At 38.3% G+C, this 13,699-nt stretch overlaps 1 protein-coding gene across 1 annotated transcript; it reads right to left on the bottom strand.

Annotated features, from left to right (window-relative positions):
- Window positions 1-8,201: 8,201 nt before the first annotated feature.
- LOC147481444 (uncharacterized) lies at window positions 8,202-12,817 on the bottom strand. The gene is made up of 3 exons (XM_086581133.1): window positions 12,632-12,817; window positions 9,773-10,142; window positions 8,202-9,033 (listed from the first exon to the last, which is right to left on the bottom strand). The coding sequence occupies exons 2-3, from the start codon at window positions 9,950-9,952 to the stop codon at window positions 8,476-8,478; spliced, it is 738 nt and encodes a 245-aa protein (XP_086437259.1). The 5' UTR covers window positions 9,953-10,142; window positions 12,632-12,817; the 3' UTR covers window positions 8,202-8,475.
- Between the last annotated feature and the right edge of the window lie 882 nt (window positions 12,818-13,699).

The following is a 13,699-nucleotide window of genomic DNA, read 5'->3' as shown; positions in this document are numbered from 1 at the left end:
TATGGGTAATTCCTTCCTGGCTTCTTGTTTTGGAATAATGCATATGCAGGGTAGTTTTCTAACAAATTGTGTAGTGTCTACAGAGATAATTCATCCCCCAGAACAGCTTTCTAGTGTAATCCACTGTGTTTGCAGGTTCTCAAAAGTATTATTCAAAACTGGTTTAAAAGTTGGGCGGCATTTTACATTGCTCGAGATCTTCATCTATTTTCCCTTGATAATCCTGGACAATTCAGTCACCTCGTCAGTTGTCTACATTTGTTGAACTGCTTTTGTTAGCTACAAGTTATTTTTATGTTATTGCTGGTTAATTTTGAGATTTTGTTTGCGATTTACACATCAAAGCTGGAAAAGGAGATGGTATGTTGTTAACGTAGTTACTCTTAATGGAAGGTTCTTAGTGGTTAATTATTGCCTGGTGATCTTTGCTATAATGCAAGGTATAATTAATACTTGGGTTCTCCGGTGAGTGTCTTCATGCTCTCAAAAGCATGGCTCTATCTAGGGAGGGATATGGAATTATATCTTGATATTTGGCCAGTACGGCACTGTGATAAAGCATGGCTCTATCTAGGGAGGGATGTGGAATTATATCTTGATATTTGGCCAGTACGGCACTGTGATTTTGACCATGGAGATCAACATCTTTAAGTATCACCTTGGATCCATATATTTGGAAGGTCATAAAACTTAGTGATCAATTTAGGCATGATGTGTAACTGAGGTGACATTGGGTGTGAGTCACGAAGCTTGGATCGGATTTGGTGCAGCTAGGTGACAAGGGCGCGATATTTTATTTCTTGACATAATTAAATCCACCAATCACTCATTTATTTATTTTATGTTGATGACCTTATTTTGTTTACAAAAACTAATCTTAAAAAAAGTGGGAATTTGAAAAAGATTTTGGAAGATTATTGTGAGGTGTCAGGTCAAAAAATTAATTATGATAAGTCTAGTATATATAGTAGTAGGAATGTGAATAATAAACATAAAAAGATTTTGAATTTTTTTTTGGAAAATGAGGTTTTTTTTATAGAAAAGATAAGTATCTAGGGATTCCTATTGTACTCTCTAGAAAGAAATTATAGGATTTTGACTACTTGGTATACAAGGTACATGAGAAGATCAAGGGATGGAGGGCTATAGTTATTTCTCTGGCTGGAAGAACTACCTTTATCCAGGCTGTTGTACAAGTCACACCAATTTTTGCAATGACTACTTATCTTCTTCCAGCATCTACTTATGAGAAGATAGATAAGGCTTGCAGGAATTTTTGGTGGCATGGTACAGAGGAGAGTAAAAGCATCCATACCATGGGGTGGGATAACATTTGTAAACCTAAGGCACAAGGTGGCTTAGGATTCAGAAAAAACACAAAATATGAATATAGCTATGATAGCTAGGTTGGCTTGGAAGGCTTACACTGATAAGACTTCTCTATGGGCACAAAGTTTCATGGCTATATATGGAAGGAACTGGTTTGATGTGAAAGAAAACCCTCCCCTTAATGCTTCTTGGTTATGGAAAGGGATACATAGGGTGGCTATAAAGCTTATTGATGGGTGTATATGGAGTATATGAAAAGGGAATGAGGTATCCCTGATGAATTAACCATGGTTGAACGTTGAACATAAACAATAGGTCAGTCAGTATTAGTGAGCTGGAGCCTATGAGGCTTGAATTACAATATCTTAAAGTAAAGGACATAATGTTGGAGAATGGGAGTGGATGGGATACAAATAGGATTGATCACCTATTCCCTTCTACTATAAGCAATCTCATTGAGCAAGTGCTTATCAGACCAAGTTATGGTGGTCAAGATAAGCTAAGATGGTTGGGTACTAGAAACGTTACCCTCAGTATTAAGTATGCATATTATAAGTTGATGGGAAACCAAGAGATAGCACAGTCTTCTTCTTTTAACATAAGGACTGTCAAAGATATCTGGAAAATCCCAATCACAGCCAATATACAAATTTTTATCTGGAAGTTGTAAATGGGAAGTCTTCCAACTGGGGATTTACTCAATATAAGAGGAATGAAGGGTGATTTCTCTTGCTTTTTCTGTGGGGCTGAACAAGAGGATCCAACACACCTGTTTTTTCAATGCGAATGAGTTAAATCGATTTGGTTTGCATCTAATATGGGGGACAGAGTGGAAGAGTTGGCTGGAAACACTATAAGGGAGTGGCCGGACATGCTCATACAGTAGACCAAGGACAAAGATGATGGAATAGCAGCGAAAGGGATACTGGCAATGATCATCATGCAGGAGCTATGGGAGACAAGGAATAAAGTAAAGTTTGAAGGCAGGATCAAGAACAGAGAAAGTTTGATAAGGAGGACCGCAGCAATGTGGTTGTGAGGGACTAATATACACAACTAACGTATATTATACACGTGTCCAGCACAACTCATCACTATATCAAGACCTGTCAGGTCACTCATACCAAGACCTGCCAGGTCTCTCATACCATGACTGCAACCAGGTCACTTATACTAAGGCCACGACTAGGTCTTGTAACGCTCAAAGATGGAAAGAAAGACGTTACAATAATTATATAACAACAACCATGCACTTTATTACATTTGCATTAAAGCTCATTCAAGACCACATTAAGTGGAGGGGCTATAAAATCAAGAGGAGAATTCTATGCTAGAGGTTCACTCTCCATCTTCCCCCTAGGCTCTCCAGAAGAGACAACACCAAATCATTCATCCCAAATGGTGAACTACGCCCCGACTTGATTAAAACCCCCGAGAGCTAGATACCTAAAGCAGTTAAATGCGAACGAACTTCGATCAAATCCATATCAAACCTCCTTCTTCCCTAATTATCCTATAATCGTAAGGTCTGACCAAATCTTACCTTTACATTGGCTCCGTCTATGGATCGAATTTCTTGGAAATTCAATCTACTTCGAGAATAATTCTCTACATAAACTTTCATTTCCAAGCCCATGAAGCATTGGTGAAAAGTCATGGATGTTGCTGATGAATATCGAAATTTCAAAGTTAACGACTACAATGCTGCCGATCAACATTGGATTTTTCTAGCCATACTCGATCTTCATAAATATGACGATAAGTTTCTCTAACTATCTTTTATTCAAAGCTTCACATGTGAATTAAAGGCTAAAACACACATTTCAATTATTGGACTCATGATATCTTGTATAAGACGATTTTTTCATTGTCTTGTTGAATCACATGAGCATACATGAACTAGCAAGTGTACATATGGGCATATGGCCTGTTTACGTTATTACTACCATCACATCATTGATGAATATGTATTCTAGATGTACCATTAGTCTACAAGACACCCCATTTTCAGTTCGATATAGTAGGTCGGTATATATCTCCAAGTTAACAGGTCGCTTTGCGAAACTCCTGGCTGAGCCTCTCGTCAGAGTTTCCTATCATTTGTTTAGTATTCAGGAGCACGACATTCAATGGATGACAATAAGCTTAATCGGTTTAGGATGACACTGGTCTATGTGGTTTAGCATGTAAAAACAAGTTCTTTAATATTGCCAAAGCCAGACATCAATCGGCATGGACCCTGGAGCATCACTTCTATTTTATCTAATTCATATATGATGTTCAAAACTTGCCTTTCAATTTCTTTCATATATGCACTTAGTTCGAGACTATTAGCGGACAATAAGCGAGAGCAAATGCAAAAAATGCAGCAATCACTCACTTCATTTCGAACTACTCAGTTCGAGACTATTTGTTCACTTCTCAATTTACAATCCATTGTACCTAGTCGCATTTACGGCCTAGTGTGCTAGTCATGTCGTTACTTCTCAGCACCGGAATCCAAAATTTTAAGCTGGTCAAGGTATTTCTACAGAGACATATCTTCTGCAAACAGTTTTTTACTTGAATACAATTTATCTTTGTTTAAAGCCAAATGGAGCTGGTACTACATGGATTACTTAACTTCTCATTAGTTGGTGAGGGAGATCGTTCAAAATTGAACAAGGGGCTTTATGCCTTTGCCAATATTGTGTAAAAATAGTGATTATTTACATTCAATATCATTTCATATGAAGAGTGGAACATGCCATGTTAGTCCTTTCTATGCCCTTGGCTAGAGACGACTATATCAAGGCTACCATTAATTCTGGACTCCATTATTTTACATGCCGACTTGAGCATAGTACGTATTCAATCTGGTGGCCCTTACCTACCAACATATGACCTGTTGCCTGTTGTGGTAGCCATGGATTGAAAGTGATAAATACCAATGATATCACTCAACGTTTTGTGGGAGTATGCATACATATCTGTAGAAATTATGCATAATCTACAGGAACTACTAATTCCATTATGCGCTGGTCAAGAAATCAATTGTGGTAAATCAATCAAACAAAAATTCATCTCGCTCATGGAATCGATAACTTGAGAAAACTACACTTTTCACTTGTTATTCTCAAGCCCACGAAGCATGGTGATAGTTATTCCGAAGAGGCCGGGGCTAGCTACAGCCACATGTGACATACAACCTAGCATTTTGAGTTCAATGCTCGATTTATTGACGAAAGTACCATTTATTTTGTTCTGATTCCTTTTCGGTATTAGTTCGATTTAGTGCAGGTCATTCAAACTCCAAACTGGGGGATACACAAAACCGTCTCCAAACTGGGGCTATTTATTGCCATCTAAACACGTTCAATTCAGTTAGCTCAATGCTCAACACATCTCCAAAATTACTACAATTAATTTGTACTAACTCTTTGGTGCCAGCTCGCATTTTCACAGGTCAATTAAACTCTAAGAAGGCTAGCTATCAACCAATCATCTTCATGCCCTACTAAGGATCAAGTTCGGTTCAATTATAGTCACGCCAATTCAAGACTAGCTATCAACTATGATCTCTAAATCAGAACGCTCACTAGAGCAACACACCCACTCGAACTCAATCGCTCTACAGAGCTTAAACGTTCTCCACAGTAAAACGCTCACTCGAGCTCAGGGCTACATAGCCCACATGCTACTTAGCCTTAACACTTCTCACTAGTTGGAGACCTATATTTCTAGGCTCAACTAAGTGCAGAACGCTCTCTAAGAGTAAAACATTCATACGAACTTAAACGCTTTCCGAAGCTCAAACGTTCTGAATGACTAAACGCTCACTCGAGCTCGAGCTACATAGCTCACAGGTTACATAGTCTCAACATTTCTCGCTAGTTGGAAACCTATATTTCTAGGGTCAACTAAGTGCAGAACCCTCTCTAAGAGCAAAATATTCAAACGAACTTAAACGTTTTCCGAAGCTCAAACGTTCTGAATGACTAAACGCTCACTCGAGCTTGAGCTACATAACTCACAGGCTACATAGCCTTAACACTTCTCGCTAGTTGGAGACCTATACTTCTAGGGTCAACTCAGTGAAGAACGCTCTCTAAGAGGAAAACATTCAAACGAACTCAAACGCTCTCCAAAACTCAAACGTTCTGAATGACTATACGCTCACTCGAGCTCAGAGGTTACATAGCCCATCAATTCTCGCTAATTGAGGACCTACACTTCTAGGATCAATTCAGTGCAGAACGCTTCCATAAGCACTAAAATGTCCCTTGACCTACTGGAGCAGAACGCTTACATAAGCGCTAAAAGGTCCCTTGACCTACTGGAGCAGAACGATTACATAAACACTAAAAGGTCTCTTAACCTACTGGAGCAGATCGCTAACATAAGCGCTAAAAGGTCCCTTGACCTACTGGAGCAGAACACTTACATAAGCGCTAAAAGGTACATTGACCTACTGGAGCAGAATGCTTACATAAGCACTAAAAAGTCCATTGACCTACTGGAGAAGAACACTTACGTAAGCGCTAAAAGGTCCCATGACCTACTGGAGTAGAACGCTTACATAAGCGCTAAAAGGTCCCTTGACCTACTGGAGCAGAACGCTTACATAAGCGCTAAAAGGTCTCTTGACCTGCTGGAGCAAAATGCTTACATAAGCGCTAAATGGTCCCTTAACCTATGCGCACTGGAGCAGAACGCTTACATAAGCAATAAAAGGCCCCTCGACCTATGCTCATTCGAGCAGACCGCTTACTTAAGCACTAAATGGTCCCTTGACCTATGCTCACTCTAGCAGAACACTCACTCAAGCACTATGGATCCCTAGACCTACGCTCTCTAGAGCGGCATGCTCACACGAACTCCAAAGCGTACTAGAGCAGAATGCTCACTTGAGCTCCAAATGCTCTCTTGAGTTACAATCTTCTGACTAATTGAGGGCCTACACTTCTAGGATTAATCTAGTACTTGTCAAAGCAGCATCATTCTCATCTTCAATCATTACGTAACCGGTGTGCTTCCCATGTGTGGAGTTAATCTCTCATTAGATCGTCCTACGAACGACCTAATAAGAAGGGGCTATGTGAGGGACTAATATACACAACCAACGTATATTATACACGTGTCTAGCACAACTCATCACTATATCAAGACCTACTAGGTCGCTCATACCAAGACACGCCAGTCGCCATACCATGATCAGAACTGTGTCGCTTTATACCAAGACCACAACTAGGTCTTGTAACGCTCAAAGATGGAAAGGCAGACGTTACAACAATTATGTAACAACAACCATGCACTTTATTAAATCTGCATTAAAGCTCATTTAAGACCACATTAAGTGGAGGGGCTATAAAATCAAGAGGAGAATTCTATGCTAGAGGTCCACTCTCCATCTTCCCCCTAGGCTCTCCAGAAGGGACAACACCAAATCATTCATCCCAAATGGTGAACTACGTCTGACTTGATTCTGGCTCCCCCCGAGAGAGCTAGATACGTAGGTAGTTCGTCCGGAACGAACTCAGTCAAATCCATATCAAACCTCCTTCCCCAATTATCCTATAATTGTAAGGTCTGACCAAATCTTACCCTTACAGCGGTCTAGGATCATCAAGGCCTTTGAAGGAGAACAGGGAGTTGGGAATCACCAGTCCCAAAATAGGGTTTCTATACAAAATAATAAATGGCTTAGTGAAGAATTATTTCCTACAATAGAAGTGGGTACAATAATAATAAGATTTGATGCTGCCTTTTTCAGGGCAATTGGAGAAGCGGCAGCTAGAGCAATGGCGTGGGATAATGAAAGATGTCTTAGAGGAGCAGCTAGTAGAAGATTCATAGCAGTAGATGCAGAGGAAGCAGAAATAGTGGCAATAGAGGTAGTTGTGAAGCTAGCAAGGAGTACAGGAGATAACTCCTTTTTGTTCGAGCTCATGTTGTTGGAGATTTGAACCAATTAAACTGCTGGTAGATGATGTCTGTAAGTCTTTTGGTTTTTGTAAGTTCCATTGGATTAGCAGGAGGCATAACACATAAGCTCATGAACTGGCTAAATGGGCTATTCAGGGTCAAGATGTCAACCTCCTTCCAAAACTCTTGCTAGACTGTAGTGTGGTTCCTCTTATGTTTTAATATATAAATGTGTTGTTAGCGGCAAAAAAAAAAATCCCAGTTAAGTCAAATTCCTCTCCATTTTGATGTTGTTGGCGGAAAGATTATGTGAAATTTTGGGACTACCTTTTAAAGCCCTTTAACTGGTTCTAGTTCATTTCGGATAATACCTGCGCATTACTCAGAGGTGTTATTGGCAATTGTTGTTTGTGGTGTTCAAGGTTTGCAATTTTGGGTGGGAAAGGTCTATGGAACAATTGCAGTTAGTTTGCTGAGAACAATTTTGGGTGTGTTTGTTAAAATTTTACTAATGGAAAGGAAAGGAAATAAAGAAAGTGGTCCACTGTGGAAAGGAATGGAATGGAATGGAATGGAAAGAGTTTTAAATATGTGTCTGTTTGGTAAACTGTGGAAAGGAAAGTAAAACTGAGGAAAGAAATAATCTTGTTTGTTATGCAAAAGCTGTGGAAAGGAAAAGAAAGCTGGAAACATGAATACTTCATCAATATTACTTATCATTTTTCTCCAAACTACTTATCATTTTTCTCCAAAACTCATTGCTCTCGGAAAAATAAAATAAAAAACAAATGGCATGACCTTTTTCATTTTGCAGATATATACATGAAACTTGTAAATTAAAATGAATTTAGCATATAGAACAAAAAAAAAGACAAAAACTACCCTGTTTTAGGAGTATGAACACTTGTATGACACCTGCAAACTCATATATAATATTGTCTAACAATAATAATAGATAACTCCCTCAAACACATAAACTATTGTTGCATTCACTAAAACAATAATAAAATACTACAATAATCTTGAAAACATCCAAAATAGTTAATGGATCTGAAATACTACAAAAGACTTTTAACACTCCATCATAAAAAAGAAAAAGAACACATGAAAGCATATCCAAAGTGTATCTAAAACAACCACAAAAGACTTGAGAACCCATCCACTCAATTATCACCAAGCTTCTTCAATAACCAACTAGCACGTTTGTTGGTATTCATCTTGAGAAAAAACATTTTTAGGTTTTCAAAGACCATCTTGTGAAAACAACTCCATAGCCGCAAATCTTCGTTCCTCATCCAACACATCAATTTCATCAATGGCTAAACAAATTTGGTCCCAAGTGAGGGCTAGAGCATTGTTCTTACTAGCCTCAACTGCAATCCTCTCACGCTCAATTTCACTCCTCACACGCAAAGAATCTGCCACATTCTGCATAACAAGCCTCATGCCTTCTATAACATCATTGCCTTCACCTTCCATGCTCTTGCGCTTCTTCTGAGGCAATTTGTTTGGATGGGCAGACTGACTTGATGGTTGGGAAGTAGCAGTGTGGGAGCCTCCACCCTCGTTATTAGTTGGTGGGAAGTTATCCACATGGATACGCATGCCTTCCCTAAGCAAAGTATCTGAATACTGAACCTGTGATGACATGTCCATCTCACTTGCCACTGTAGCGTCCTCATCCACCGTAAGACCAGTTTTTTGTATGTTACCACAAGCAATATTGTCTCCAAGCACTTCAACCCACTCCAACAACCTAGGTATTTGCTTACCTTTATAGGTCTTCATTTTCGGGTTTGCCTGCGACATAAAAAAATATTTGTTGGATTTCAAGAAAAAAATATTGAACCAGTTTGCACTAAAACTGTCATAACTTTATTTGTATAACTCGGATTAGTACAAGGTAAATTGGGTATGAAACTATACTAAATTGTCTACAACTAACTTTCAGGCCATGAAAGGAGGTTCCCAACAGAAAATGCACAGAACGCCACCAAACACAGAACTTCGTCAAAAAAATCCTGGTTGACCTATCTGCGCTAAAACTGTCATAACTTTATTTGTATAACTCGGATTAGTACAAGGTAAATTGGGTATGAAACTACACTAGATTTTCTACAACTAACTTTTAGGCCATGAAATGAGGTTCCCAACAGAAAATGCACAGAACGCCACCAAACACAGAACTTTGTCAAAAAAATCCAGGCTGACCATTATGTACTAAAACAGTCGTAACTTACTATGCAAATATCGAAACAAGATGAATCCAATTGTATTGGAAAGAAGACTCACAGATCTAAAAATCTTATTCAAGCCCTGAGACCAAATTCTCAAGCACAATTTTTCAAGAATCTTCTTAACCAACACCAGAAATTAAACCAACAAAAACTGCTTACACAAATATATTATTTGTCACAAAATTAAAGGAACATAAAATCTTAGCTTGAGCACTAATAACTATGTTATCAAAGAATCAAATAATTAAAGTACTCATTATACTACAATAACTAACAAAACTTGTTCGCATAAACATTCTTACCTTAATTGCATCTGCCCATACTAAAGCATCACTTTCTATCATCATTGTATCCGGATTCCAACCAAAACCACTATGAGAAAAAGATCTCAAATCTTTGAATGATTTAACCACAGCCCTCTTTGTCTTGATTCGGTTTTCAACGTGTTCAATATCGATAGCAAAACCCAACTGATCTCTCATTGCCTCGGTTGATGACAGCTAAGAATGTGATTTCTTTCTTCCATCCACCGGTTCCCCTTAAACCCTTCAAGATGTTCCAAGAAAACTTCTAACATGACATCATCCATAGATTGAGTCCAAACTAGTCTCCCTTTCTCGATCGCAGATCGGTGATTGTGGTGTTTGAGGTGTTGCTTATGCGTTGTCATCCCTATTAAAATTATTATATGATCATAACACATCTATTTCCACAATATAAATTATTAAAAAATATAGTACATAGGAATTGAAAAGATCCATAAAATTTAGATTTCATCGTTTTTAATCAACAACATATAATCAAACCATAGCATTTGCAATTCACACTTTGCATAAATGTCGATGCAAGTACATATTCTTACCACCCAAAACAAATACAACATATAAATAACTAAAAACATAAAAGTAGTCGATCACTCTCTTTGTGTTTGAAACATATGACGCTCATTCCATATGCTCTCGATTAGGTTGGTCCCTGAACAACTTCCACTCATTAGTTGGCCTCGATGCACTATAATCCCCCGAGCTTGGCTACCCATATCTCTAGGTTCCTCCACATCCGGTTCATCCGGCCATCCACCAACATCGACAGGATCAACCTCTCGTATGAAATTATGTAGTATACAACAAGCTATGATTAAATCAACTTGTATATCCACATTGTAAAAAGGAGTTGTCCTCAAATAAGCGAACCGTTTTTTCAGAAGTCCAAAAGTACGCTCGACTACATTACGCAGTGAAGAATGTCTAAAGTTAAATAACTCTTTCTCGTTCCGTGCTGCCATTTCTCCAATTTCAGATAAATGATACCTTGTTGCCCGGTACGGAACTAAGAAGCCTGGGGCAAGTGGGTAACCGGCATCAGCTAAGTAATATTTACCAGGTGGAACAAACAAGCTCTCCCTTGGATGGTTTAGAGCAGCTCTCAATATCCGACTATCATGAGCAGAACCCTCCCATCCGGCCAATACATATGATATTTTCATATCAAATGTACAAGCCATTAGAACGTTATGCGCTAAATTCCCCTTCCGGTTGCGATACCGTGGTTGGTCTGCTATAGGTACCATTGCCGGTATGAAAGTACCATCAATTGCACCAACACAATCCTATAAAACGAGGAAATAAAAAAATATAATTACGACTAACTTTATACCTTTAAGGCAAATGCTAGATAGGTTTAAGAGTAAGTATTTTACTCGGTTTACCTTAAAATATCTCATGGCCCAAGGCTTCATATTACTTCTGTTCTTTGGGGAGTTCGTTTGACGTGCCTGTCTTATGTATTCCCTACCAAGCCTCAATACAGATTGCAAAACTCTATGAAAATGTCGGTGGATAGTTTCTTGTGACCTTATCATAGTCCAAGCAGTAGGCCCCATACGTGTATCGTGGCCTAAAATGTAAAGAAACATTGCCACTTGTTCTTTCACGTAAAACCCACCTACTAGCGAATCAAACCTCTTTCTTGAAGTCGCTCACATAAGATATTAAAACATACTCTATTCAACCGAGCATTTTATGACAATTATTATCATCTTCTGAATACAGCCTCTCTAGAGCTAGATGTCTCTCGTAGTCCCGATTTCTACGTGGCACCCTCTCAATAGGCATGTTCTCAAGCATACGTGACATTACAAAATATGCAGCAATTACACAAAAGACTGCAACTATTTCGTAGTCATCCATATTCCTAAGACAGTCATTATTAATCAACAGAGTTACAATTAAAACAACATTAAAACAACAATTAGCAATGGCCATAACTAGTCTCATCGCGAACTCAATCAACATAAAAACAGCTAGTACCAAATGATGGTGGTCAACTGCATACACTTCTAAATTGAATGAAAAATTGTGTCCATAAGAAAAAAAAAAAAAATATCCTTTTCTCAACTTTGACTTGAATATATTTAACTGTCCACCATATTGGCTATCTTTTAAATGAGAGAGATAAAGAAAAGAAAACATCAATTAGTCCACTACTGAAAAAGTTGACTTTTAGAGATGGAAGCACAAGTTTCGATCTAAGGACGGCAGATTGTCGGGATCACAATTATTGTCACTAGAGGGCATGAAACTTGAAATAGAACCTTGTTTAGGAGACTTTAAATATACATCCAATATAACAAAGCTTACCTACTATTATGCCAACCTTATCTCTAAAATTACTAATACATAACTAAGTTAATAAGCATCTAATTAAATAGCATTAGCGAAAAACGTTGAAGTAATAGTCAATAATTCCTAAACAAGTCGATAATCCCTTGGTGCTAACTTTATGTGACAGTAAACTATTCAGATAAACAAATGATTAATCATTATGAAAGAATTACGACCATTAAACTACAATATATGCACGCATCTTCAGAGCAGGTCATGAGTTACTCATGTATATATTGGAAGGTAAAGAGCCGCCACCAAGTAGTAAAGTTTTTATAAATTCAGAAGAATGATTTCATTACAATGCGGCTAAAATTCATTTCAAAATTTCTAACACCACCTAAAAAAAAAAAAGTTGCAGAGCAGGGTAAAAACAGCAGTCCAACCTAATAGATTTCATAGGCCAGACCAGAAATTCAGAGAAAGTGGCAACATCTATTTAGACTAGACTACTAGAGCACTGTCAGGAAAGAGAAAGACAAGAGAGAAAGAAAGTACCTGAGATAGAGTATGAAGTTTGAGTGGTATAAGATGAGAAGAGAAGAAGAAGGGTGTGGTGGCTTTAGCTGTCGCCTCCTTTTTTTTTTGAAGTGGTTCGCCCTCTTTTTTTTTTTTTTTGTTTTTTTCCTTTTCCTTTCTCATTTTTTTTAGGGGGTAAGCACGGACACAAAACCATTTCCGTTTCCCTAGTTTTGTTTCCATACGGAATGACCTATTCCTTTCCATGGGACAAACAAACAGCCAAAAAACTATGGAAAAGGTGGACCACACCTATTTTCCTTTCCTTTCCATAGTCTTTCCTTCAGAACAAACGCACACTAAGTTTTTCATGTTTTGGACGATGGCTTTCCCCATCGCAGAAACAGAGTTGGATGTCTACAAACTGCGTGCAGTCACAAGTATTGGTTTCGTGGTGTGAAAAAAAAGTCTGATCTCGCCTTGGTGGAGGGTATATGCAGCTAGTTGCACCATTCGTGGAGGGTCTATGTAGATAGAGGACCTCCAACCTTAATGGAAAACACTCTTTTTCGGAATCCGACAAAAAATTCTTACAGGATTTGGGGCTTATAGTTTGTTCCTTTGAGACAATAACAGTACTGTCTCCTTTTCTTTTCCTATACCTTTTGAAATTCCATTCTAACTTCATTTCAAGTGTTGTTTTTTTGGTCAGCCATCCTTCGAGAATTGAGCCTCCTCATCAATCGAAAAGATTGGGAAAACTGAGCCTCGAGAGAAATCAGCTTTCCGTCTTGGTACTACACCTCGAAATAATAGTAACTAATTCCTAGTAGAGCAGGATGTAATCTTTCCGATTGCATTGATTTAACTCAAGGCATGCCTCAAATTTCAGTTTCCACCTAAGCATGTTTTGGAAAAAAAATGTTTGTTGGAGGTCCTGAAGTTCTTCCGAGGAAGAACATATCTTCCACATTTTTTTAAACTGGAGGAACTAAGTAATGGGAACAATGAAAGTCAAGTTCAAGTTGAATCAATCGGCGTATGTTGGACGGGCCCAGCTGCAGAATTTTGCACAGATTGCTTATGAACAACTTGGGAATTACTTGA

This window comes from Coptis chinensis, chromosome 8 (assembly GCF_015680905.1).
Source record: "Coptis chinensis isolate HL-2020 chromosome 8, ASM1568090v1, whole genome shotgun sequence".
In the NCBI taxonomy this organism is placed as follows: domain Eukaryota; kingdom Viridiplantae; phylum Streptophyta; class Magnoliopsida; order Ranunculales; family Ranunculaceae; genus Coptis; species Coptis chinensis.
The sequence above is the reverse complement of the archived record's forward strand: the minus strand, read 5'-3'. Positions and strand labels throughout refer to the sequence as shown.

Excerpts from the sequence above, each read along its gene's own strand:
- LOC147481444 (XM_086581133.1), bottom strand. The coding sequence starts at position 9,952 with ATGAGAGATCAGTTGGGTTTTGCTATCGATATTGAACACGTTGAAAAC. Across the intron at positions 9,034-9,772 it reads TATGGGCAGATGCAATTAAG|GCAAACCCGAAAATGAAGAC; the intron begins GTAAGAATGTTT and ends TTTATGTCGCAG.